The sequence below is a fragment of the Plectropomus leopardus genome, chromosome 4 (genome assembly GCF_026936395.1).
Source record: "Plectropomus leopardus strain MGB_pleo_1.0 chromosome 4, ASM2693639v1, whole genome shotgun sequence".
Taxonomy (NCBI): domain Eukaryota; kingdom Metazoa; phylum Chordata; class Actinopteri; order Perciformes; family Serranidae; genus Plectropomus; species Plectropomus leopardus.
The window spans coordinates 28,560,168-28,587,850 of NC_142179.1; the positions used below are offsets into that span (position 1 = coordinate 28,560,168).

Sequence of the window (27,683 nt, forward strand, 5' to 3'; positions counted from 1 at the left end):
CTATTTCAAAGCATCAAATACTGACAGTCATTCCTCCTTTTCCCTCCTATCATTCAAACGTACATTACAAAAGCGCTCCCCCTGAAAACGATTAGGTGTAATTACTTGCAGATATTTGTCCATTTATCAGAAACCACACTCCCCATGATCATTAAATCATCATCAGCACAGGGGCGTCATTAAATGCCCCTGCAGCGTCTTTGCATCACCATGATATGCTGACATGTGCTAAAACAGCTGGGAGACTACTGGGAGAAAACCACTACCCGGAAAATATCTGTATATTTTGTAGAGCCACTGAGTTTTAGCACCCTCAGTATTGCATTACAGGCTGGAAAGTCGTCATGTCAGGGCTGGCATTTTACCATCAACACAATATTCATCTTAATTAGCAGCAAAAACACAAGGAGGTAGTAAAAACTCCATCAGCCAGAGGAAATATTCTTAAGTTTACACGTTTTCTTATGTTAAAACTTGAAGACAGAGTCGCTCCCACATAAACAAAGCGCATAACGATTTAGAGGAACATCCATATATTTGGAAAAACGGATGTTATGACCGTTCGGTGGTGATATTTTTATGTATGGCTCTAACTTTGATTCAACACCTGATCCATCACTTTGGCAGTTTTATAAATAGTCACATACCTAACAGAAATGCAGCTTCAGTGAGTCACACATAAAAGGCGTGCTGGATTTAGCTAAAACAACTGAGAACTTGCAAGATTAAAAAAGCAAGACGTTTGATTATTTTATCACTCACTCTGTGCTTAGTAAGATGTCCTTGGCAGCTACTTAAAGGACCAGCATGTAGGATTTAGGGGATATATTGGCAGATATAAAATACAATAATATGTTTTTTTAGTGTATAATCACTGATGTTCAGGAGGGGGAAAACCTCCTGAACATCTGAACAAGAAAAGGGTGAGCACACATTAGCAGGTGCTGGGCTGGCGGCCTGTCTGTGACATGCCAATCAGTGTAGGAGAAAAACTGACAAGTACCATGACACTGCTTTACTCAGTGTTTTTACTAGTTTAAATCTGTGGGTCCGTTTGTTTCGGAGAGAGACAGACCTGCGGATAACTCAGCTCCTGGGCGAAAACCTCCTTAACGTCTGGTTATCAGAGAAAAAGAGTGAGCAGGTGCTGGGCAAGCCGCCTGCCTGGGATGCTCCAAACATCATCGGAGAAACACTGATTTGTAACAAAAAGATGTTTTATTCAGTGTTTTTACTGCTTTAAATCACCAGTTTTGTCTGTTTTGGAGAGAGAGAATCCTCTGCGGAAAATGTGACTCTCCTGAGTTCACACTTAGCATTTGGGAGAAGTTGCAGCTAGTTGCAATCTGCAATCCTCACTGCTAGATGCCACTACATCTATGAGTAATACAGATTTGTATTTTAAACGTAAAATAGTAAAATTCTAACATCGACGCTTATCCTCCATACATTATGGAAACAGAAAAATACTTTGGCTGAGGCAAGTCAACATTTGTAGTTTTTTTTGCACACATGAATCTTTGACAACAGCATGACAGATGGAGGGAATAACAAAGGGCAGCAAATGAGCCAGAATCCTTTTATGTACAAGCCGGAGCCACTCAACATAAATGCATCTCAAAATGAAACACTGAGAGGTTGGGCTCCACAATACAAAATGTCATAAGCCAAATGTCTGTCCAAAAGGTTGTAACAAAGAAAGAACACACCATTTGAAAGGTTTTGGAGGATATCAATAATTAATTTTGACAATAAAATGTAGCTGCGAGAGAAGGACGCCAAAAATGTGGCTGAATCTATCTCACAGAACACTTCTTTCCACAAGCAACTTCCTCCTCCTTCATCAACGGCAACCAAACAACATTTTCCTGAGGCGTCATCTGTTGTGCCCACTTGAGTATCCCATATGGCTCGACATATATAATTTAGGATCATAAATATACAATCCCTACCCTCTTCTGAACAGACATGGGCATGAGGATCCAACGACACTTAGCGCAGTCTGTTGTGCTCGGTAAATCCAGCAGGGCACAGAGGTTTTAGTGGAGCGGCGATGCTGGTGTAATGCCTGTGACACCCAGCTGTTAATTCAGACTGACAACAGGCAGATATCTGGCAGACTAATGGCAGATGGGGCTTGAATCCTAGCTTCATGGAGATAAACTATACCCCCTCAGGAAGGAGAAGGGGATGGAGGGGAGAAGAAAGAGAGAGCAAACACTTTTTTTTTTTTTTGCAAGATGGTGAAACAACTTTTAAAGGTTTTTCCAAAAGGTGGACTATATTCTGGCTTTTTTTTGGACGTTTGTCTCATTATCACAGCGGCAGGTAAAATGTTGCCCATTTAGCAAGCTGCGTTAGAAGCAGGACGCAATCTGTAGGGCCCACTTTTACTGTATTTATCACCATCAAAAGCCAATAAAGTAGTGGAGTGTAATGACATATTTAAAATTACTTCCCCTTCCACCAAAATTATGAGAATAAAAGCTCTACTAATAGTTAGAGCCCAGTTAAAGTAGCAGGGGAAAATAATTATCACCAGAGGATAAAGCTTGTCAGTTGTAGTCTTACTGTTGTTTTATTGCTTCCTCTGTGAATGTCCTGCCTTCCAAATAAGCAATTTAGCATTAGATAAGGTTTTATGTCTGCTTTGGACATAAGGGATGTTATTTTGTGTTATTTTGTTACACTCTTGTGGGGCAGAGTGCGTGTGTGTGTGTGTGCGTGTTTCTTCCTCCCAGTTTCTTTCAACTGCAGGATCGTGTGTGCCCTCTATTGGCTACAACAGGCAACAACACACAACATTTCTTATGATAATTGGGATTAATTCAGCAGTGATTGCAGCAGTGAAAGGTCTAAATATAAATACGGGTTGCATCCAAAGGTGGATTTTGGTTACTAAATAAAGCATGCAGCTGCCAACTCTGATTCCCTCTCATCATCACAATGTTTCAAACACAAAAGTCTGCTAGTTTTCATTGCTCAGTGACTAAAGACAGGAAATAACACAAATTAGTCATAGTACAACAAAGAGAAAATCCACCCAATGAGAGCTGTCCTACTGGTCCCAAAAGTTTGAAAAAAAAAAAAAACTAGCAAATGACGTGTGCCACCCATCAACTTTGTCCCTACTGTTTACACAAACACGTTACTCATACCCTCTTTGCTGGGCTCCGTCCTGCTTAAGAGCAGAGTCACATCTTGTCCTGGTGGTAAAGCAGAGCAGGTAGACGCACAGGAAGAGGGGGAAACATGTTTTTTACGACTCTGCTCCGTCTGCTGTTACTGCGGCCTGGCTTCGCTGCTCTAATGACTTCTCCATTGGATGGGGTAGGTGGAAAGCTGCGGGTGAACAGGAGCACTGCGGTTAGTGATTCCGCAGCTCAGGACTTCTGCAAAGTACATTGAACTCTTCAACTTTAAACTGTTTATCATCCTGTGAAAACCCACGACCTGCAGAGAGTCATGACTGTGTTCGACTAGATTTACATGTTAAAGAAAAAAAAAAAAAAGCTCTAAAATAGTTTTGTGTTTTTATTCACTATTTGGGACACGGATCTAAATTTGGTTACACAGGTTTGAGGCTGCTGTTTCTAAAGGATCTAAAAATGGTGTTATGTTTTTGTGTCCTCTTTGAGCTTTTTCATCAGTCCTCCAGTCAAAGAGACACAGTTTCTGCTCCTGGCTATTCTGATGCCTCGGGTAGGTCTCTCTATGACTAAACTGTAAAAACAGTTTGAAGACTCAAAGATATCGTTTAACTAGAAAAACAGTTGGGCTACTACACACATGCAAATTACTGGTGTATGATGTGGTGTTTTCCTTGTTCACAGCAAATGAGCGGCTGCGTCGGTCGGCTCTGATGCCTGATATCACACATTTGGAGCTGCTGGTGGTGGTCGGGCCTGATGTCTATCAGGTCCACAAGCAGGATACGGAACGATACATCCTCACCAACCTCAATATTGTAAGTCTGAGCACAGCAGCCTGGGTCCTGTTGATTACCATTTGAGTGCCTTAAAGCCAATGTATGGGAAAATGTAGTGAAACCAGGGATGTTAAGAGTACTAGAATGTTTTACTCAAGTAGCTTTATGTACTTTACATGTAACTTTTGCAAAAAATGCACTTGGATTAAAGTAAAAACTAGGTTACTTAAAATGTACTCTAACTAGATGTTACTGTATTACATTTTTAAAAAAAAAAGATATAAAGCATTTAAAAATGTATATATGGTACAGGATCTCTTCAGGTATCAAGACACTTAATTTGAATGCCTTTTGACAGCGTTTTAATATCATTTTTGACCAAATCTAAGGCCATTTTTTTGTCAAATCATCTTTTTCTTATTTAAGCCTTGCAAGTAAAAATAAAGGTGATTATTGAGCTTCATATGTGGTCCAGTGCAGAGGTAGGTTTTAGGCAGGCATATGGTTAATAGAGTGAGTTAGGTTCATAGACATTTTTCCAACAGGTAAGAGCAAGTATAAAGTAAAAGGACATTATTATGTTAAGTGAAGGGTTTTAAGATTTTTAACATAAAAAATGTGGACGTTCAAGTTGAAGAGCTTGCACCATTATTGTAAAAAATAAAATTAAAGATGAATAAATTACATAAAACGTCTGTGACAGTTAATACCTAACAAATTGAAATTTAAGACTACTTTGTGACTTATAAGGCCTAATTTACAATTGAAGACTTTTTAAGGACCTACAGACACCCTGTCAAATTAAAGAACAAATCTAGCCTGCAAAATAACAAATCACACCACTGAGCTCTTCTGTCCAACAGTACATTTCCTCTCTGAACAGGCCACTACTAAAAGGTCAACATTGGTTATACAACCAGTGCAAACTTTGTAGTATTAATCTGAAAGTAAACTACACTCAGAAAATTGAACAAGAATAAGCAACAATGGGCCTAAATACCCACAATGCACAATTTTCACAACTGAGTATCAGTGTTGTGCTCACCTGTCTGGATGGCGTGCAGTCAGTCTCGTGCTCCAGGTTCGACGCCGCTCGTTCATTCTCATGCCAAAATAAAACGTCTCTGAGGTCCCCCAATGCCAATTTCAGTTTCCAAACATTTTGAGTTGAGACTGAGACAGAAATTTACAGCTACAAACACAAACTTTTGTTCATGTCGCCGGACGAGTAATGATATTTTCCTACTAAAGACGGCTGATGTGCTCATGTTGGGACTTGCAGGCGATTCCTGTCAAAATGTTTCAACAGACACCGTCAAATGAATGAGACAATGAGGCGAAACTTTCAAAACACTGGTTTGAAAGTGCTACAACGTTACAAAGTTTCGAATTTGACATAGATAAAACAAGAAAACGCTCCTAGCGTCCCTGAAACTTCGCCATATCAACAACAGGCCGACTGTCTACCGACAACAAACAATTCACCTCACCGTCATATCACTCCGCCACCCTTAACCTTTAGCCTTAAAATTGCAGGCAAAGTGCACCGTGTTATGTAGTCCCCTATCCAAAATTAAGGAACGCAGGCGTCGTTACCATTATTGTAAATTATTTCAGTAAACTTTTGAGGGTAATCTACAATATAAATCTGCAAAAAAGAAATATTAATTTGCCTCAAGCCATACTGGAATAATTATTGGATTCATTCTATTGCATTGCTGTAGGCCTACTTGAGTTAAACAAACAAACCAAAAAAACACAGATTTTTTAAAAGTACACAAGACATTACAAGTAACCTACACAGAAAAAAACCCACTTTGTTACAGCAACAATAGTACAGATTAATCTGATACTTCCACTCTGAAGGGAACAAACTTAAACCAATTTATTTACAGCACTGTCGGGTTGACACAAAGAGTAATAAAGTTAGAGAAAAATCTATTTAGATGTTGTTTGTTGAAATATTTACATAACCAGACGTGCACTCCAATGCTATAGTCCCATAACGCTCTGAACATCCCGAAATATATTCATCTGACATGTATTCCTATTTCCACCCAGGCCTCAGAGCTGTTGAGAGACATGGCCCTGGGAGCCAACATGAGGGTGCACCTGGTCCGCATGATCATCCTGACAGAGCCAGAGGTGAGTGGCTCAGTGTTATAAGTTCAATAGAATCAAGTTTATAAATGGCAAGATTTTAGAGGTAGTGGAGTAATATGATATTCCTTTAGCTGTTTTGTATTTTGAACACTGATATTTACTAAGCCAATGCTGTTATTCAGTGACTTTTTTGTGAGCAATGACACTAATCTTACTTAATCAGTTTCTTACTTCTGTTACTGTGCTCATTCTTCTAGCCAGAGATCCAAATGTCTACAAATATCACCTCCTCTCTTAGAAGTGTATGTGACTGGGGCAGAAGGATAAACCCCTCGAACGATACAGATCCACTACATGCTGATCTTCTCTTATACATTACAAGGTGTGCTACATGTAGCCGACTGTATTAGAAGTAGGTGTTTTATTAATATTCTATGAATGAACAAAATGTTTTAATATATGTCTACCATTATAAAAAAAGGTACGACCTAGTGTTGCCGGATGGAAACAAGCAGGTCAGGGGTGTGGCTCAGCTGGGAGGGGCTTGTTCCAGTGAATGGAGCTGCGTGATCACAGAGGACACCGGCTTTGACCTAGGTATCACCATCACTCATGAGATTGGCCACAGGTAAAGCAGACACATGATGAATAGTGAATCTACATTTTCTACAATATCTGATTCAAGTTTACATCGCAGCTTTAAAATCTTTTCAGGAAAACTTCCTTTTACAAATCTATAATTTATAAATAAATACAATTTTACACATTTTCTAGAAAGATGTAATTTGGCATTAATTGTACAGAAAGCGGAGAAAATGTTTAATTGGTACACCTTCATTTAATTATTTGAATAAAATGTGCAATAATTCATTAATATTTACTTATATTTAAATGAAGATTATCATTTAAGGACATTCCTATTTTCCCTATAATTAGCACCAAATAATAAGGCTCACTCCAGGGAAGTTGTTATAAATTATTAGAAAATTGCAGACCCATGCAAAAAAAAAAAAAATTAAATTGGTGCAGCTTGAAATATAGTGAATATAACAGCCAGTTTTAATGAAGCAAATTCTTACAGTGACCGAAGTTTTCATGCATTCACTGCAAAATGGGATGAAAACTTAAAATATCACCACCAATTTTTAAAAATTTAAACATCCAGTGTGTAGGATTTGGGGGGTACATTGGCAGAAATGAAATATAATATATGAGTGTTTTCTTTAGTCTATAATCACTTAAAAATTAGAATTGTGTTTTTGTTACCTCAGAATGAGCTTTTTATATCTACATTAGGAGCTGGTCGTCGTACACAGAGATCTCCTTGTTTCTACAGTAGCCCAGAATGGACAAACGGACATTTGTGTTTTTGCATTTTCATGTTTTTGATGTGAGCTTCAGAAAAAAAAAAACGGATTTTGTGACATGAAACATATTCATCTCTCATTAAAATCCTCCTGAATAATAAAAACTAAAGGACTTCTGACCAGGAGTTTCAGTTGCTTGCAATTCACAGTCCTCACCACGAGATGCCACTAAATCCCCCTAAATCTTACACACAATTCCTTTAATTAAAGATTGCTTTATGATATAAGAATCTCAAGAAATAAATGTTGAAATCCATACAATAAAGTACATTTAACATTTTACATTCAATCTACTTTACCCAGTTTTGGAATCAACCATGACGGCGTAGAAAATACCTGCAGCAGGAGTGGGTTTATGATGGCCTCAGACGGAGGCTACAACAGTGTGGATCTGACCTGGTCTCCCTGCAGCAGACAGCAGCTGTTCACATTCTTCAGGTGGGCCAACCTGTTCGGAGCAGCTGTGCATGAAAATGCTTCTCATTTATCATGCAGACCTGGGACTGTTGAAAGGGCATTTCATCTATAAGTCATTAATGTTTTCACTTCAGGTTGTTTTAACCGATTCCCTTCTCACATTTCGAGAAAGGTCGAAGTTATATTTGGTTGATTTGAAATTCATTGAAACCTGATTACATCTTAAGTATAGGAGCTCTGGGGGTAGTTTCAAAATGGCTATAGTCTAGACTTGATAATGAGATGCCTCTTGTATGAATGTCCCCAGTGAAGGGAAAGCTGAATGTGTAAAGGACCTGCCTGCACTGGGAGGATCCCTACAAGACTGGAAGCCTGGTCTATACTATGGAGTCGATGACCAGTGCCGCATAGCATTTGGCAGCACTGCGAGAGCCTGCTCCTTCACCAATCCTGACCTGGTAAATCACCTGTAATACCAGCTTGATACCACACGGTGGCATTTCACATCAAAAATATACATTATTACCACATTTGTAGTCATGTTTGCAATATTCGTCTCCTTTTTCATCAGCCAGCTTGTCGCGTCCTGTCCTGTCACATTAACCCGGATGATGACAGCTCCTGCAAACGTCTCCTGGTCCCACTTCTGGACGGGACAGAGTGTGCACCTAATCAGGTGTGTCATCAGTGATTCATTCTGGTGCAATCGCTCCTCAAGTGAAAGTGTTATTTACTATGACCAAAACATGTTTGTTCATGAGGTGCATTTCGTCTGTTCCAGTGGTGTCTGAAGGGGCGTTGTGTGTCTTCAGGTGAGCTCAGCTCCTCTGTAGTGGTGCATGGCTCCTGGTCTAACTGGTCTGAGTTCTCCCCCTGCTCACGGACATGTGGCGGGGGAGTCACTCACCGCACACGGAAATGCAATAACCCAAGGTAACAAATGTGATCAGCATCCACCATAGTGCTAAAGATCCTGTGACTGTACTTTTTTTTTTTTTTTTTTTTTTTACATATTATACACAATTTACTGAAATAGCGACAATAACACTTGTGTCAAATCTAATTTTTCAGACCTGCTTTTGGAGGGAATTACTGTGAGGGAACAGATATCGAGGCTGAACTTTGTCACCAGCAGGTACTGTTTACAATAGGCCTCCGTACAGTACAGTAGGTCAACACTATTTATTCAGTGGATCACTGTACCCACAACTTTTTGGTGAGCAGTCCACAGCCTGTACTTCTGTAACAAGCCTCAAAAAGAGGTCTTGATGGGATGAATCAGAGAATTAGAGGCAATGAAGTCATTTAAAAGTGAGACCCTGAGCTTGGGGCAAAGTGAGCGATATTCAGATGAATTTTAGATCCTTCCTTACTGAATGCCTACAGTGGTTTGGTGGCTGAAGTTGCAGCAGAAACCATTATCAGGCCTGAAAAAAAATCTCTGTTTGTCCTCATCTGAACACACATGTTGCAGACATGTGAACGTACCCAGCTGGAATTCATGGCAGAGCAGTGTTCCCAAACAGACCTCCACCCCCTCTACCTGCAACCAAACACTGCCTCCTTCTACACCTGGATCCCTGCTTTAGGCTTTGCACAAGGTAGGCTTGACCCTTCAACACCTGCAAAGACATCAGTTTTCTTAAGCTACATTCACATGCTTTTTACAGGCATTTAAACCCTGAAACCTGAGAATATTGGTTTGATATTTGTCAAACACACACAAAATGAGCAACTTGGCTATAAATATCCCACAAACTGCAAAAAAAAAATAGCAAAGGTGACAAGGAAATAATCTAAAAATTAGCTGGGGGGTGGGGGTGTCCAGAAAACTATATTTATAATTCTCTTAATTTTATATTTAAATTTATGTTACAGAAAAAGATTTTGTTAGTACTTCCTTAAGATAGTTTTACTGTTTTTTTCTTCGTGTTTTCAGCTAATATTCCTGTGGCTTTTTACTAATTTCTTGTTAATTTTTGGCCATTTCTAGTTAAGTTGCCCATGTTACTGTGTTTTTTCAAAGAAATCAAGCCAATTTGCTCATGTTTCAAAGAGTTAACGCTTTTTTTCCTTACATAAAATGAACCTCATCGCTTACATTTTTCTTCTTTGAACTCTTCTCGTCGTAACCAGGAGATGAGCAGTGCAGATATATGTGCCAGTCAAATGGAGAAAACTTTATAGTGAGCCGTGGCTCTCAGTTTGTGGACGGGACTCGCTGTGAGCCAGACAACCTGCCTCCCTTTGGCTCCACAGCTGCCTGTCTAAGAGGCAAATGTGAGGTAAAGAAGACTAAGTCGATGGCAAAACAGATGCAGTCTTTCACACTTTTGTTTCACACTCACCTCTTTAAATGTGCTGTTTATCTCTGATCAGCTGTTTGGCTGTGATGGTGTGCTGCACTCTGGGAAAGTGAGGGATGTGTGTGGGGTGTGTGGTGGAGATGGATCGTCCTGCAGTTTGACCTCTGACTCCTACACTGGCGGTCAGGCCAGAGGTAGAAAATAACAGCATGTAACTATTCAACACACCACAGAATTCAGCACATTCAATAATACAATTAACAGCAATGTTGGTAATTGATTACTCACTTAAGTTAGATAATTTAATAAAGCTGTAGTTGATAACTTTTCTAAAATAAAAAGAAGAAAGAAATTGAAGTTACTATATGCTGAAACTGCCACTATATTCTGACAGTTGTATAGGAGACAAATAACCTGTGAAAAATAGTTCTTCTATTGGCATTTGCAGGAATCCACTGCATCTAAACAAAAACATCCACTCAGAAATGACGAGTCCCTGATGCCACTGTCAACCATATCAATCACTACTCATAAACTACAATCAACTCTAAAACGAAGCTGCACTGATCAAATATGATGTTACTGTTACTGCGTGTCCTATTTATTGCCTGAAATGTTTTCATGAACATATTTTAGTGTACTGTTTAGCTGTAAAATGAGAATGTTTTCTAACCCGGCTGCCTTGTTGAAAACAGTCAAGTCAAAATTGACTCTCTCGTAACTCTCTTGTGTTACAGCTAAGCAGTGCACTAAAATATCTTTTTGAAAAGATTAGAGGTGAGAAATAGGTAATGTTGTAACATGTCTTGATTCATATTCGATCAGTGCCCCCTAGTTTGACAGTGTGACCGCAGTTCAAGAGCAATGACTGACATGATTGACAACTGCATTACAGACTCCTCGGCTCTGATTGGTTGTTTTTGTTCAGACGCAGCTGATTCTTGCAAATTCCTTCATAAGCACTAGGAGGCAGCAGAGACACATGATTATTTTCACTGACTATCCACCTCATGTCAAAATAGAGTGACAGTTTCAGCAAAAGTGACAAAAAGTTATCCTTATAAAATGTATCGACTGTATCTTTAATCGCAAACATAATCAAAAGATTTATCAGTAATGATGGTTGCAGCCCTAACTTCTGTATCGTCTTCTCTGAGTTATGATGAGTGCTTTCTGTTTCAGAGTACACCACCTTCCTCTCTCTGCCTGTGAATGCCACACAGGTTCATATTGTCAACAGGGCACCTCTGTTCACTCACATGGGTAAGAGTCTGCACTTTACAAGAGATTTATGTTTTCTACAAAACAGTTAACAGGAACTAAAACTTGGGAGTTGTTTTTGACGTGTGTCCACAGCTGTAATGTCTGGGGATCAGTACATTGTGTCAGGGATGGGGATTATGGCACTGAATATGACCCACCCCTCCTCACTGGATGATAACCACCTTGAGTATCACCTCCACCTGACCCCTGACCTTTTGCCTGAGGTGGAGGAGCTGCTGCTGCCAGGACCGCTGTCAGAAGAGATAAACATACAGGTCAGGAGAGAGAAAGAGAATATTTGATAGACTTTCTTCAACAACTGAAAACTTTCACACATTACATCTCTATACAACAATAAGAAAAAATACTCAGTGGAAATCAAATGGGAAAACTATGTGTGCAAATTTAAGTAAGACACAACGCGCTCACTCACAATTAAACCTTTTGAGACTGGGTGCTGAATCCTTAAAGTGGATATTAATGCAGTTAAAAAACCAGGACAGCACCCTGGTAATAGCATTTATTATTATTCTGACACAGACCAGCAGGGGGAGCCAACATTTTTATTATTATTATTATTATTATCATCATTATTATTATCATTATCATTATTATTATTATTATTACTATAACTATTGCTATTACTATTACCATTATTATTTTGTGTATTTATTCTATTTTTTTAATTATTATTTTTAAAGATGCAGAATCACAGTAATATGCATCATTTGAATCATTTAAAAAAATAAAAATAAATGTTGGCCATGCTGGGATGCACTGTAGGTGTTTTCATGTGTGGACTTATAATTAACTCCATCTGTGGGTTTTCTTTGTATTATTGCCATATGTACAAGCTGAAGAAGGGTGTCTGGCTCAAAATGTCTGTATGGCAATAATAAAAAATGCTGTAATCGGAGTGCTGTTCTGATTTTGACTGCAAAACTATGTGTGCGACATCTAACATTTATGATTATTTTTCTCTTTACAGGTCTATCGCAAATATGGAAAAGAATATGGAGAGAAAACAAATCCAAACATCAGTTACCAGTTCTATGTACCCACCAAAAATAGCGACTTGACAGACATCACACCAAAAGGAAAATGGGCTGTCTTCACAACACCCTGCTCTGTCTCCTGTGGATCAGGTAAGTAACTGTTAATGACGAGTCAAATTGAAAAGCACAAAAAGAATACCCAGCATGTCATTATATATTCACAGGCTGATTGCACATTATAGTCTTAGCTCTCTTGTTTTATGAGCCAAGTGGTTTTACAAATGAGATGAGGCATTTGTATGATAATGTGCAGCGATATTGACCTTTTTAGCAACCTTTTATCCCGTACTTACAGTGTCTGACTATTACGAGGACGCTGCGGTGTTGAATATGCCAAATCCATTTTTTCATTGTTCTGATCTAAGATGTTTTTAGTGGCAAATACCACCAAATGTCCACTGAACTGATTAACTGCATAATCACAAACTGTATAGCAAAAGCAATTATGTGAAACAATTTGTGTTGGCCATATGTTAATATACAATTTTAAAGGGACAGTTCACCCCAAAATCAAAACTATACTGTATATATATATATATTTTTTCCTCTTACCTTACCTACCTATTGTAGTGCTGTTTATCAGTCTAGATTGTTCTGGTGTGAGTTGAAAAGTGCTGGGGATATTGACTTTAGAAATGTCTGCTTTCTCCAGGATATAATGGAACTAGATGGCATTTAGCTTGTGGTGCTCAAAGCTTCAAAAAAATACATTTCAAAAACTCAACAGCGACATCTGTCTCCAGAAATCATGACCCAGTTACTCAAGATAATCCACAGACCTTGTTGTCAGCAGTTGCATCCAGGAACTAATTTCTTTCTACTGAAAGACACCAGACAACTGAATTACCAAATAGAAGGAAGTATGCATCTACTCTACTGGAAGAGAGGTTCGGGATTGTGATAGTGTAAGATCTTCCTCAGTTGAACTGTAATGTTAGGTACCTCAGTGGTGCTATGTAAGCTAACAGTTGATGCACGGTCCCTTCTGCATGGACATACTATGGTAGGAAGAAAATAGTTCCTACATAAAACTGCTCACACCAAGGTCTGTGGATTAAGTTGAGTAACCGGGTCATGATTTCTGGAAAGAGACATTGCTTTAGAGTTTTTCAAATTGTCCCTTTAAGCTCTTTTTTCTTCTTACAGGTGTACAGAAGCATGCAAATATCTGTGTAGATGAAAATACCAACAACCATTTGGAGGAACACAACTGTGAAACACCTCCTCCACCCATTCCACTCCACACAAGCTGTCAGCTCTCACCCTGTCCCCCCAGGTTAGACTCATACTGTTTTTTCCCCTTGGACTGACATACAGCTCAGCACAAATGGTTATACATGAATAATTTACTGTTTTACAGGTGGGATACGGGGGTGTTTGGGCCTTGCAGTGCCTCATGCGGTGGAGGAGAGAGAGTGCGTTCTGTAAGATGTGTTCAGGAAGATGGAGCTGACGCGGTGGAGGTTCCAGATTCTGAATGCCCACCTGACACAGCTCCAAATACTATTGCAAAATGCAACCTGGAACACTGTCCTGCCAGGTATGAAATCTACAATGTAGTTTTGATCAATAGGTGCCCAGGTATTTATTAAATGTAGAATTATATGAGGTGAAATATCTTATCTTGGCAGGAGATAATGCCTAATTTCAAGTGTTAGGAGATTATTTTTATAGGAGTTTTTATGTAAAAAACTACTTATGTGTTTACAGATGGCATGTGTCAGATCCAGAGGAATGTTCAGCTGTGTGCGGGCCAGGAGAAGCAAAACGCGTCGTGTCATGTGTCCGGCCAGAGGATGGTCGGGATGTTGAAGTGGATCACAGCTTTTGTTCTTTGCAAATTAAACCATCTGATTCTGTGCCCTGTGTGGTTGACGTTTGTCCCATTGGTTGGGAATCTACAGGAGAGGTAAAGTATTAAATCACCCAAACCTCATTCTTATTTCAAATTGTGAATCATGCCTAAACACTATCTTTCTTGATCAGGAACAGCCTCTGCTGAAATCTGGTCTGTCACCACGCTCTAGACAAGCTCCTGTGTACGTCTGGAGTCCTGTTATCAGTCAGTGCTCAAAGACCTGTGGCAATGGTAAGTGAAAAAAATATACTCACCATCACTTGGAAACAGCATGTCCTCATCAGATAGGATCAACCAAAGCCTGATGCTTGTGTAGGAACCCTGCAGGTGTGGTTCTCATGTGTGGACCACCAGACCAGACTGAGGGTGACTGACGTCCACTGCGATGCCTCCACCAAACCTCCTCCTCAGTCTGAGAGCTGCAACACATCTCCCTGCCCCCCAGTGTGAGACACAATACCTAACATATAACACACAATATTCATGTGTAATATAATGCAGTAAATCTCTTTAGTGCTTTGTCTACATTTTAGAGAAAGAAAGTCGGTTGTTAAAAATAAGGGTTTGGAAATTACAGCCGCACAATATTTTTTCCAACAACCAGGTGGCGCTCTAAGCAAGGAGTCTGCAGTGTAACATGTGGAGGAGGGGTGGCCAACAGGGTGCTGTACTGTGCCAGAGAAACAGAAGGGGAGGAGGTGGTGGTGGAGGATTCAGAGTGCAGTGACTTTCCCAAACCCACAGCAGTGGTTTCATGTAACGACCACAGCTGCCCAGCAAGGTGAATCACGCACAAACACACATGTCTGAGATCATCTTTTTGCAAAGGCAAAAAAATATAAATACCACTTTCATTCATCCAGGTGGAAGGTCTTCAGCACATCGGCCTGCTCGGCTTCCTGTGATTTGGGTGTAGCTCAGAGGACGGTGTCTTGCTTCCAGTTTGTCCAAGGCAAAGAGAGCGTGGTGTCGGAGGAAAGCTGCCGTGCAGCTGTCAAACCAGCCACCACAGTGCCCTGCCTGGTGCAGGTGTGCACCTTTAGGTGGGAGGTGAAACCATGGAGTCAGGTACATTTCAAAAGAGACACATGGACTGGAATTTGAAGATTAGATTACATTGATTAAAATTGTAGAGTCAATTGATAGTCAATTGATAACTATTTTAATAATCTATTAGTCACTGAAATCTTTTTACTCATTATTCGATTTGTGTGGTTTAAGACCATTTACTTCAAATAACTTTACATCCGCTTTACATCACAGACAGTCATGTTGCAAACCTTTTTACTGTGTTTTTAAGATAAATGTAATTGTTCCTCCATTTAAGGCCTCAAGCAGTTTTAATTTATTAACTGAGTTTTGAAACTTCCTTGAGATGTTTAATCCATCACAGTGATTATTTTAGATCAGTCTGCTTTCAGATTGCATTACCATACGATGATAATGTAACGTGGATAAAATGCAGTAGTTGACAAAGTACTCAGGTATACTACATAAGTGTAGAAATACAATGTTACAAGTAAAGGTCATGCACTCAAAATTTCACCTAAGTAAAAGTGTGAAAGTATTAGCATTAAAATAAAAGCAACTTACAATTTTAAAAGTGAAAATACTTATTATGCTATTAGAATAATTATATTTATTGATGCATTAATGTGTTCATTAATATAGTGTTGCAGCAGGTAAAGGTGAAGCTTATTTTAACTGCTTTATACACTACTGGGTACCATAAACTATAATAATATACACTAGTTTAAGCTCATTTATATTTTGGATTAATAATCTGAATGTGCAAAGTAACTATAGAGTAAAGCTATTGAATAAATGTAGTGGAGTAAAACGTACAATATTTACCACTGAGATGTAATAGACTATATAGCAGCAGAAAGTGGAAATACACAAGTAAACCACAAGTACCTTAAAATCGTACTTAAGTACAGTACTTGAGTAAGTGTACTTTGTTTCTTTCCACCACTGATAAAAAGTAATGCAGACCTGATGTTCACAGTGATGGATCACATGACTCAAGCAATTTTCTGCAAATTGATTTTCTTATTGTTTGGGGAAAAAAAGATTATCAATTGCTATCCAGAATTTGAGAAAAAAATCCATTAAAAACATTAAAATTGCACTTATGCATTCAAACTTGTCAACAAACAAATGAAGTATAACTAATTTCTTACTAAAGAGCGAAACTTGCAATCACAGCGGTATGGACGGACCTTTAAGAACAGATTTTTTCTCAGAACTTCTCTCTTTATTCCCAGACTTGCTACTTTTTTCTTCTTTAATGTGAGTCCTTGTTTATTGTGTGATGTTTTGCTCATCCAGTGTTCAGTCCCCTGTGGATATGGGATCCAGTCCAGAGCTGTGTCCTGCATGGGCCCGTCTAAGCCGGAGCCCCTCAGCCCTCTGTTTTGTATGCATATGCCTAAACCCATCACCATCCAGGGCTGCTACGCTGGTGGCTGTGGAGATGTGCCACCCACCTCACATGCCACCACTGCAGTTACACCTCAGCACCCACTGGATCATCCTTCTCCAAGTCCAACAGAGGCAATCACCGCCCCACTGGCCACTAAAACGACTGCCCCAACACCTAAACCCAGTTAGTCCACATCAATTAGCTGATGTCAGTGAGAGCTCAATGCAGCTGCAGAATTAATATGACCGTGTGTGCTTCTTACCAGGTGCATGTGGACAGCTGCTCCTGGAAGAATCAGGCGTGGTGGACTTGAAAGACGTGACCAGTAGCTGCACAGTTTCCATAGGTCGACCTCTGGATGAAGTCATTCATGTTAAAGTGGATTCTGGCTCCTTGGACTGCAGAAAAAGTATGTTTTATTAAATATATAAAGGATGATATTTCCTATAACCGTTGCAGCTAAATGAACACGTGTTACTTATGTGTTTTTACAGAAGAGTTTGTTGCATTTTTCGACCGACTGGCATTTGTGAGAAAATGCGAGCAGGTAGCGGGCAGCGAACTGACCACCAGAACCAATGTCCTGCTTGTGCGTCAAAATGTGCTCACCCCTGGGAACGGGGTTGTGTTTACCTACAGTTCACAGAAAAACACAAAGAAGAGCCATCATCGGGGTAAGAGTGCGTGTGTGGGCAGTACATGCAGAGCTGGTGTGGCAAGTTTTTGTTTTTGCTATCCAAAAGGCTGACATGTCTTACAACTCAAAAGTTTGGATGGGAGGAGGCTTTGCTTGCTGTTTTGAATGGGTGCAACTGTAGGTGAACTGAGCCCAATGTTTGAGTCTATTGCAACATAAAGATTCAAAATTGAATCTAGAGAGGTGTATGCAATATTGTGAACACTTGCAGAGTCTAATGCAATCCCATACAAAACCCTGCAATAAATACGGTGAAGCTGAAAATACTGTAAAGTTTAAAATGTTCTTTCCTTGTTGTGATTGTCCAACTGTGTTTTCAGCCTCTCACATAGATTTCCTGCATTTCTCTATTCAACATGATATTAAACTGAATATTTTGGGGGTGTTGGACTGACAAAATAAGACCTTTATCTTTATTTTAACCTTTTTTTGTTATATTACTCTATTTCATATACCAAGGGATTAATCAACTAATTGAGAAAATAATAGGTAGATTATTGATAATAAAGAAATCATTAGTTGCAACCCTAATAGTCAGGGTGGTGTTGATTCAGCTAACACATGTTTGTATTGCGTACTCTAGTGTGATTGTGTTTAGTCTCCTTCACCTACCCCATGAATTTGGAGGTGGCAACATTTTAGCACATTTAATTGCCTAGATAATGACTAGAGTTGAATCTGACACAGTTTTAAGAAAAATAAACCGTTTAAACTTAAGAAACGTAACACTCATTAAAAGGCGACTGTCAAGGTGTTTGGAATATTTTGTTGAGTTGAACTGTATTGTGTCTTTGCCCCGCAGATTGTGACATTCAGCTGTTTTCCCCAATTGGTGTCTTTGAGAATCCAACTACAACCAGCACTAACCACACCTGTCGAGTCCTCATCAACGCCCCTCCCTCAGTCAAGATCAGAATTCAAGCGCTGCACATTGGATTAGTATTCAACTCCACCAACTCCCCGTCTACATACATTATGGTGTGGACCAGCTTTAACACACATTCTTTCAATGTACTGCACACTTAATAGGAAAAAAGGGTAATAACTACTGCACTGTTTTGTATTTCTTGTTCAGATCCGGGACATGGATATGTTGAAGACCAACGTGTTTAAAGGCCAACAGCTGTTTCAGTGGCAGTCCTCTGGAAATATGGCTGAGATTGAATTTCATGGACACTACCTACATTCCAAAGGAAGCTTCAGAGCTGAATATTCTTTTGTGCGTCGTTGATACTCGATATTAACTATTTTCAGGAACTATTTTCACTGTTTTTAAATTTCTGTTCAACATTTATTTGGTCAAAGGTCCAGTGTGTATGATTTGGTGGGATGCATTAGCAGAAATGTAATGTAATTTTCAAGACTTTTTATAATCACCTAAAAATAGGAATCATTATGTTTTAATTTCCTTAGAATGTGCTGTTTATAGCAACATATGGTGCGTGTGCTCCTTACGGAGTCCACCATGATGTTTCTACAGTATGCCGCTACAAACAAACCAATCACTGGCTCCTGATAGGGCCGTATTGTTTTTGTGTTTTCATGTCGACATTGTAGTCCTCCTACACAAATGGCAAACCAGAGAAGTTTCAGTGAGTTGCAATGTGCAACCTCACTGCTGGGTGCCACTAAATTCTACACACTAGACCTTTAATACTTACATTTATGTAACAGCCATTAAGTTCTATTCTGTTGAGAAGAAGCTTAAGCTGGATCCTGTTTTTGTTCCATTCCTAAGTGCAAACAATTTTTAACTCTAATAAATAATAATCCAACTAAACCACTCAAAATCTTTAAGTCAAGTAAAGACAGTATCATTCTGCAGCAGGACTAAGTAAATTATAAATAAAAAATAAATATCAAATTTTGTGATTTAAAGTTTATATATAACACAACATAATAAAATATAGAATTTCCATCAAAGAAAGAATTGCCTCTCATCACATATGCAGTCACACATTGCACTTCCCACAATCCTTCGATAGCGGGTTTCCCCCTCTGCACCAGCACACTCAGTACATTGTGCGTCTATGTCGGCGTGGCGTTCTGCCAGCGACTCCGGCACCGGTTCAGTTCCAGCTCCCATACAGCCCGGCGGGACGCAAACAGCAACGCCAGGCTCCTGTGTGGGATCACTGCTTGGCTGTAGCTGTGTCTTCCAGGAGAGCTCTCATGGCCAACAGAGCATCCTCTACAGCCTGGGCAAACTTGGCAGCGTTGGTCTCGTCACAGCTGTTGAAGGCCGTGATGGCGATGTTGATGTGCTCGTCCATGGGATTGTAACACACTCCGTAGCCATCTGGCACCATCGGACCAAAGCACATCACACAGTCGGTCTTCGAGCCAACCTGGACATAGGGACGGGAGAGATGAGGGCAAGCAAACAAAGACAATGACAACATAATCATTTGCTCAGTAATAATAGACTGGACTTTCTTAGATACAAATATACCTGGCTGGTGGAGAGATTGTAATGGTGCGCCACAGCAAATGAGGTATCCATGAATATTTCAGGCATGGAGGTCAGGTCTTCAATACTCAGCATCTTAAGCCCGAGGAGGTGTCGGTCTATGGCTTGTCCATGAATTGCCTAAAAAAATTTCAATGTGTAAAACTGAGATTAATGAGATGGTGTTAAAAGAAACAAACAAGTTATGTTGATGATTTCCAGCTCTCACATCATACGTGTTGTCCTTATGTGTCTGAATGGCGTTCTGCAGCAGCGCCAGCCTCTCTGTGTTCTGTTGGGAACATTTACTGCTCAGTCAGACAGCTTATACGCCTTGAATTATACATTTATTGAGAAACTATAGTACTTGTACCTGTTTAGCTGGGTCTTGCATTGCTTGGACAAACTTAAACGACTCTGCAGTCGTTGCACGGATTGCATCTGTTCGGCCGCATTGGAACATTCGTAACGATGCACTCTCATATGTAGAGCAGCAAAAATTATACATCCTGGAATTCAAAAACAGCACACAGTATACATCATGTAATATACTTAAAGGTTCAAATAGCTTTTTGTCGCAGTTGCAAAACAGTCACTATATCCAGACAGTAGTACATGAGACAGATAAACTGTGAAAAAATCATGTTCTTCTGATGGCAATGACAAGAACTCATTCTGCTTTAGTGAGAAAAAACAATCAGAGCCAGGAGGGCTCACTAACATAAGTCAAGCATGGCTGATATAGAAAAACTCATTTTTCCTATAGCCTACATTGTTATATCCACTTTTTCCCCCACCTAATTTTAGTGATCATCAGGTCTCTTCTGTTGTGGAATTAACATCATATTATACATACTCTTATCGCTCTTATTGCCCACCAGCAGATGGAGACATATAATGCAATATAATATTCAGTCATTGTGCAAAATAAGAAAAATACTTCAACTTAAGGTTGGTGTTTTGTACATGTTCACTTTGTCAATTTAAAAAAATGGTTTGTGATATCACAGAAGTCAGCATGTTTGCTCTTTTCGATTTTTTCATTTTAAAGCCAAAATCTACTGATACTGATGATGTACCAATATTATCTTGCATCCTTAACAAAGACAAAAACTAGCTTTCACTTTCACAAAAGAAGCATGAGGTCTTCTCTGATTGGTTGTTTTTGTTCAGGTATGGTTGATTATGCAAATTATATCAGAAACACTACAAGGAGGCAGAGGAACATGATTTTTTTCACAGATGATCTGTCTCATGTACTACTGTCAGGATATAGACACTGTTATAGCAGAGATGACAAAAAAGCTTTAATGTCCATGTCCAACATCATTTTCAACTATGAAAAGGGGATTTCTTACCGGAAATAGGCCAGTTGAAGAGCCATTTGCACAAAGGCATCCGGACTCAGCTTATGTTGCTTTGGCACAGTTTTTCCAAAATGAGAAAACATAAGCACCTTCACATCTAAGTCATGCACCATTCTGAAAAAACAAAAACAAAAAAAAAATGAGTCAAACAAAATATTAAAAACTGATATTGAGACAACAATAATAATCATAACAGCACTTTACATACATGTTCATGTTTTGTTTGGCTTTCTCAATGTCTCTCTTGACCTCCGGTGTAATGTTGAAACGCAGTTTCAGAGGCATGGGCAGGGGAACCATGGGGGTTCGGACTAATTCAGTTCTCTGCCTGTTGAGAAAAAATTTGACATAGTCAATCTGAAATCATCTAAAAAAAAAAACCCAGAGAAAACGCTCATATAATAAGGGGAAGAAGCTTACATGTATTTAACAACGAAATCGATGAGAAACACAATGGGTGGACCCTCAGCAGGTGCGTGTTCATACACAAGACCACATGTGCCGTCTTCACCGACAATGAACTGAGGATAATTGACAAGCACGTTCAAATTCTCAACAATTGATATGATACTGTTTAACATTTCCAATTTAATGTGTCTCAAATTCACCTGTATTGTCTTGTCAAACCAGCGGTTGCCGCTGTTCCAGCGAGCTCCTCCACCATGCAGCATCTGGGCAGCAACACGGCTCTGATACAGTTCGTCTGACACACGTGGCATCGGGGCATCCAGACAAACCGTGAAGATACTTTTCTGGATGGCACGCACTGACTCCTTATTTATCTTATCTGAGGAGGAACACGGGAATACAACAGCCTTTAAGATTACATTTTATTTAAAACACTCATCTGGATTCTTTACTTTATTTATTCTAAATAGAGAATAAATTGAGGGATACTGAACGTTTTGTCTCAGGCTCTTTAAGTTTTTGCCTCTGCTGTGCTCACCCTTAATCAGGTTGTTATAGGCTTTTCCCCAGGTGTTACGGTGCTGTGATGTGAGGATGCCAATAGGCTCCTTGTTAGTCTGCAAAGAGGAGTTCCAGATCTTCTCCAACTGCATGTAAATCTGGTCGACTGTCAGCGGGGTGCCATCGCTGTGGTACACATCCAACACAAAGAACTAGAGAGAAAGGCCACGTCTGGTTAATTCAGCCGCAGATCCAGTATTTCTTTAGCAGTTGTACCGTTGATAATGACATGACAGACTCAGTTTCTGTTAAAATATTGAGAAGGAGAAGAACAGCAGTGCCGTCTAGAATACCTGGAAGTTGTGGACCACGGTGATATGAGTGACAGTTTTATTCCCGCTGGCGTGGTTAACAACAGTATCTCTCTTTGGACCAGGAACTCGACAGGATGATAGGATCTGGTAATACTGGTTCATGCACAGCGGCTTTCCACTCAGGTACTCCACTGGCAGGGTATCACTATGACATAGCAGCTTACGTTATACTTTTCCAGTGTCGTAAACCAACATTAAGTCAAAATGATAATGAGCTTTCTGCTATAACAGTATGATAACTGCATTAGTTGAAGGCAAACTCACGTGTCAATCATTTTTTTAAATTCCAAAACTCCTGCAATCAGTTTAGCAGCAAACCTGCACAGAAGACATCATTGTGTTATTGAGAAACTTATGATGATTCGATGGCTTGTTTTCTATGAATGTTCACATGAGGGGTGCACAGACAACACAAATGACCGGCGGTTAACTCTGAATGGAGACATTTACAAGCAAATGTCATTCCATCTGACCTACTGTACCCGGCACACCTAAAAGTCTAGCACTGGCTTCACAGGAGTATTTTTCTTTGGGGCCAGCGTGCTCACTGCATATCCCGTGGGTCACAGTAGTCAGAAACAGCTGAGCAATGCTATGAGCGCCCAAAGTGCTTTAAATAGCCTGCGTGTGGAGAGAAGCCTGCTCCAAGGTCGGCACGAAACTCCAGTTTCATATGAGCTTGTTTATACTGCACTTCAAAACAATGTAAATCACTTCAGGAAACAACTTTATGAGTGTGCTGATAGTTTGACAATTAAGGTAATTAACCGAAATTAAGGGAACCCAATGAATTTTCAGCCACACATTAGAAGTGCAGGCAACTCTTTTTGGATTGTTTGTTTCATAAGATAAACATTATTGTTACTGTGGATCCTGGTTTCTCACCTCATCTGTCCTTGTCGATCGTGGAAGTGCATGCGAGGCAGGACAACACCAGGGCTGGTGTAGACCGCCACCGGCATACGGCAGTCCAGATAGGCTGACTGCATCCACCACTCTGACAGCTGCATAAAGAAGTAGTCACAACGCAGGATATAATTACTTTTATATATATTCCTCTATTGCTTGTCTAGATTACACATCAAGGCAGGATTACAATTATATAGATGACGAATACAGAAAAACATTCAGCTAAAAAAAAACACAGATATCTACCCAGTTTTCTGTCTTGCGTGCCCTTCGCTCCAGGCCTTTCTGCAGCCTTTCCCCAACGCCACCCTTGAGGAACTCTTTCACCAGCTGCCGTGTGTGTTCCAGCTCCTCTTCACTGACGATGGGCTCCAGGGCTGCAAGGTAACGCTCACATGTCTGCTTCAAGGGCGGCACAGGCAGCTTAGGTAAACTTTCCTGATTCACCAGGGATCTCTCTGGGATCTGTGTTACTGGTCTGAGCAGGCGACATGGCTTCACCATGCCAGGCCGCAGCTGAAAGACACAATGTTAATCAGCAAAATTCTCCTCTGTCATTAGAGATTAGGATTTTGCTTATGTATTAACAATAACGTATATCACTGATAAAGTTTCAGAGCTGCTCTTTTGTCAGCAAGGATGGATTATAGAACAGGTCTGCTGGTACAAGCCCCGGGGCCAAAAGTGCCTGGGGCCCCTCTGGACTTCTCCTGTCACATGTGTCACTCACATTAACTCAAGGAAGGGACTCAGCATTATCATCAGAGACACAAAATTGACCGCAGGGATATTCAAAAAGACCACAAAATGATGGCAAAAAACTACAAGAAGGGGAAAACAACCACAAAGAGACACAAAGTGACCAAACATGGCACAAAATTACCCCAAAAAGACACAAAACACCCACAAGAAATCAAAAAATGACATAAGAGGAGACACAAAACCACAAAAAGATGCACAACGATTGCATAAAGATGTTAAATAATGACAAAAAGAGACAAAACCACAACAAAGTCTTTGTTTTTTGCTCCTATATCGGAGAGGTGATGGGTTGCATATGTCTTCTAACTCTCCCATGATCGTCAGCTGTGTTAACCAACTACATTGCAATACTGCTGATTCACTGCCATGATACAAAAGTCAAAGTGTGTCCTGATAATCTCACTATGTAAACCAGGAGATTGATTGGGCTGGATTGATGGTTGCCGTCTCACAAAACCAGGTGTCAACATGTTGTTAAATAATAAGTGTATGCAATTAAAACCTCAAATAGTGCAAGTAAGAGCAAGATTTAATGTTGTGAACAGCATTTCTGATTATTTGCAAAGTCATATCCTTTACAGTGTGGTGATTTAAGCTGTGAAACTGACACCAAAACAACCGAGGGAAGCAGTCATACTATTTGTTTGGACCCGCTGGTCTCACCTCGGCCAGTTTATAAATAGAAGGATGACACAGTTGAACCTCTGAAATGGTAGCTAAAATAAACACACATGAAAAGTAAGATGTGTCAGTGTCCTCATGCTGACTGGGTGTTTCCAGTATTAAGTCTGACATTACAAAAACAAAGATTTAAAATAACGATTTATAGATAAATTTGGATAGGAACTCATCAGACCCTTCGGAGAGTGTGAAAAGAAATTGGATCTCGATCACATTAATTTATTACATTTGTGGTGCCAGGCCTCTAGGATGGCACTAACGAACTTCCGGTAGACTCTTTCAAAATAAAATAATGTTTTGTTTTCAGCAGTGCATGGCACAAACAACGAATAGACTGTAAAGAGACTGTTAATACTTAGAGGGGACACCGTATCGAATGAAACTACTGTTATAGTGCCTTTTCCGGTGTCTTATGTTGAAAGCACGCGCAGTGGGTTTTGCTAACAGCTATGCTAACTGCTAAGCTAGGCTAACGTTATGCAAAATGTCACACAGCGGTGCTGCCAAATAACAGTCTAAATGAACACCGTTTCAAAACAAAGAGCGTACCGGACGTTTTGGCAACCTACAGTTGTGAAACACAAGTAACATTTTAAACTAATATTGCCATATTGTTGTTGTCCCGTAAAGCGCCCCACCCCCTTCACTCATTCTGGTGCCATCCAAACAAACATAACGTTACTGTGTTTGTTATTACGCACTTAAAATACATGCAGACTGACAAAAGCAACAGACTCACCGCGGACTTCACCAAAACACTCAGCATCTTGTCAAACGGACGCGTTTAAGTCGTTGACTGTCCCGGGAATATAGATGGGAAACCCTCGGACAGTCATGTCTCAAGGACAAGCACGCCGTGTATCGTCGGCTGTCCGCCCCCCTCGGACCCACCAAGCAAAGACAACTGCGAGCTCTCCACTAAAAAGCCCTGCCTTTCCAAGTGGAGTTAGGTGCATGCGTGCCTGCCGTCTCAAAAATATGTGACACAAAATCTTTCAGCAATAAGCTGCCTTGTTTAATCATGCATTTCATTTATTTTGGCCTAAAGAAATAACAGATCCCAGTGATCATTAGAAAGCATATATAAACTATTATCGTTTCATTGTAGTTATGGCAGAGTAAAAAAAATAGGCTATAGATATGATATCCCACAAAACTGGTGGTAAAATCATAGCAATGGGGGGAAAAAAACAAGGTCACAACAAACCCCTTATATGTACATCTACCATAAACTCACTTTTCTGCACACTTAACAAGTGCAAAGTAATATATTTCATCAAGAGTTGAAGTTGTGATTTAAAGTCAATACGTCAGTGTTTTTAAATTATGTTATTTTTATTGATTAATAAAAGCAGGCCCTGATATAAATAACACATTTACAGAATGATATTCTGCTTTGATCTGGTGCATGAGGCTGTACAGATCTTTAGTGGCCACATGATGGAGCTCTTCCAACATCTTTCCAGAGAAACAGCGTTAACTCATTTCTTCAGGAAACACAAACCAAAGACAGACTCCAGCACCCCGAAACAAATCACCAGAAAATAAGGGTTTAAATGAAAGTAACAACATATTGTAACTGTGTGAAGAAATTGCATCAATTGGCACGAGAAATGTTCATGTGCAAAAGTAATCCAAAATGGACATGATTGCTGTTTATCATCACATTTCATCAACATTTTTCAATAACAAGGGAGATAGAGAATTGCAGTCGTGTCATGGTTTATTTGAAAGCAATAAAATAAAACGATACAAAGAAAAAAACAATCATACAAATCAAAATGCTTCGATTGCTCTGGTCCAGCCGCTGCCTGTTAACAGTGTATGTTTTAAACATATTGTTTGTGTGGCGAATATTTGCTCAAGGTCCGTGTGCTGCCAACTCACAAACTCAGATAGTCCACCTGAACCCAACACTGAGATCAGGTTGGAGATGTTCGTGCTGTCCAACTGCTCCGAGTCTGAATGTAAATCATCATCAGTCCTCATCCTTTTACACGGCACCGGCCCAAAGTCTGGCAAATAAAACTCTGGATCAACAATATGATAAGTTGTGTCCATCTTTCGCTTTTTAGCGTAGCACTGCGCGCCCTGCGGCTGTTTTGACTGCGCGCAACAGTCTGAGTGGAAGTATCCATTCGTGACAGTAGTCACCACATGCGTGTCCAAGTCCAGGACAGTCTTTTGGTTGGCTTGTGCGTTTGGGATAGGTAACTCCCAGGAGGATTTGTCTGCACAACTCCAACAGGCTTCCGAAACCATGAGGTCAGAGTCACTTGGTGAAACCATTGCGCAGGCAGATGCGTCTTGGTGCGCCACCTCTGCAGGCTGGCCGTTGGGCTGGTGCGCTCCGCAGTGCCAAGTGTCCGACTCAACCCCAGTAAAGTTGCAGTAGAAGTCATCGGCGAACTCTGATAAGCTCCCAGTCAATTCAAAATATTCTTGCCTTTCGCGGACTGCAGCAACATCCTCATACTGGTGTATCCTCTGCGTTTGCGACAAGTTTTTGCTCATGTAAAACTGCCTGGCGTTTCTCAGTACGTACGTTACCAGTAAGTTCTTGTGGAGCTTGATGCCTCCTCTCTGCGTCCTGGAGCTTTGGATTTTCCTCAAAGAAATGGAGATCAGATTCTGTGCGTCAAATGCACACTCCATCCTCAGGCGGGCCACCCGTTCTTTGCTCTCAGTCTCTCAAATCGTTTGTTTCCTCACTGAAGAAATATGTATGTCTTTAGTTGAGATTCCTACTAGATTCGTGTAGACTGTGTCCATAGCGCTCCATGTCTTCCCAGTAAGGGCATGGATTTGCAACT

The 27,683-nt window shown here is 40.1% G+C and overlaps 3 protein-coding genes across 5 annotated transcripts; 1 reads left to right on the forward strand and 2 right to left on the reverse strand.

Annotated features, from left to right (window-relative positions):
* The first annotated feature begins 3,065 nt into the window (after positions 1-3,065).
* Positions 3,066-19,199, forward strand: adamts13 (ADAM metallopeptidase with thrombospondin type 1 motif, 13). 3 transcript variants are annotated; one of them, XM_042487757.2, is made up of 29 exons: positions 3,066-3,330; positions 3,639-3,702; positions 3,834-3,967; positions 5,990-6,073; positions 6,289-6,413; positions 6,513-6,659; positions 7,702-7,836; positions 8,123-8,273; positions 8,387-8,491; positions 8,597-8,748; positions 8,887-8,950; positions 9,290-9,416; positions 9,952-10,100; positions 10,195-10,315; positions 11,304-11,384; positions 11,478-11,659; positions 12,373-12,529; positions 13,586-13,715; positions 13,800-13,979; positions 14,150-14,348; positions 14,426-14,528; positions 14,614-14,743; positions 14,902-15,078; positions 15,161-15,365; positions 16,629-16,905; positions 16,988-17,131; positions 17,217-17,396; positions 18,222-18,397; positions 18,495-19,199. In XM_042487757.2, the coding sequence occupies exons 1-29, from the start codon at positions 3,253-3,255 to the stop codon at positions 18,648-18,650; spliced, it is 4,113 nt and encodes a 1,370-aa protein (XP_042343691.2). In that variant the 5' UTR covers positions 3,066-3,252; the 3' UTR covers positions 18,651-19,199. The 3 variants fall into 3 exon arrangements, with proteins under 3 accessions (XP_042343691.2, XP_087933138.1, XP_087933139.1); XM_088077012.1 differs by having other exon boundaries at positions 3,651-3,702; XM_088077013.1 differs by lacking the exons at positions 3,066-3,330; positions 3,639-3,702; positions 3,834-3,967; positions 5,990-6,073; positions 6,289-6,413 and having other exon boundaries at positions 6,513-6,628.
* An 84-nt stretch (positions 19,200-19,283) lies between these two features.
* LOC121944088 (carnitine O-acetyltransferase) lies at positions 19,284-25,786 on the reverse strand. Its single transcript, XM_042487758.2, has 14 exons — positions 25,610-25,786; positions 23,674-23,943; positions 23,404-23,522; positions 22,783-22,836; positions 22,498-22,663; positions 22,182-22,356; positions 21,844-22,022; positions 21,656-21,756; positions 21,444-21,563; positions 21,227-21,349; positions 20,242-20,377; positions 20,098-20,160; positions 19,872-20,009; positions 19,284-19,767 (listed from the first exon to the last, which is right to left on the reverse strand). The coding sequence occupies exons 1-14, from the start codon at positions 25,634-25,636 to the stop codon at positions 19,552-19,554; spliced, it is 1,887 nt and encodes a 628-aa protein (XP_042343692.2). The 5' UTR covers positions 25,637-25,786; the 3' UTR covers positions 19,284-19,551.
* Positions 25,787-26,186: 400 nt separating this feature from the next.
* On the reverse strand, positions 26,187-27,683 carry LOC121944659 (immediate early response gene 5-like protein). The gene has a single exon (XM_042488525.2). The coding sequence runs from the start codon at positions 27,523-27,525 to the stop codon at positions 26,647-26,649; it is 879 nt and encodes a 292-aa protein (XP_042344459.1). The 5' UTR covers positions 27,526-27,683; the 3' UTR covers positions 26,187-26,646.

What these genes read in the sequence shown, in the direction of transcription:
- LOC121944088 (XM_042487758.2), bottom strand. Translation starts at nt 25,636, where the DNA reads ATGCTGAGTGTTTTGGTGAAGTCCGCG. An exon ending in CCGTGGTCCACAACTTCCAG is followed by an intron (nt 22,357 to 22,497) that starts GTATTCTAGACG and finishes CTTTCTCTCTAG; the next exon opens with TTCTTTGTGTTGGATGTGTA. An exon ending in ATAAGGACAACACGTATGAT is followed by an intron (nt 20,010 to 20,097) that starts GTGAGAGCTGGA and finishes AAATTTTTTTAG; the next exon opens with GCAATTCATGGACAAGCCAT.
- adamts13 (XM_042487757.2), top strand. Translation starts at nt 3,253, where the DNA reads ATGTTTTTTACGACTCTGCTCCGTCTGCTGTTACTGCGGCCTGGCTTC. An exon ending in CCTTCACCAATCCTGACCTG is followed by an intron (nt 8,274 to 8,386) that starts GTAAATCACCTG and finishes CTTTTTCATCAG; the next exon opens with CCAGCTTGTCGCGTCCTGTC. An exon ending in CTCTGTCTCCTGTGGATCAG is followed by an intron (nt 12,530 to 13,585) that starts GTAAGTAACTGT and finishes TTCTTCTTACAG; the next exon opens with GTGTACAGAAGCATGCAAAT.
- LOC121944659 (XM_042488525.2), bottom strand. Translation starts at nt 27,525, where the DNA reads ATGGAGTGTGCATTTGACGCACAGAATCTGATCTCCATTTCTTTGAGG.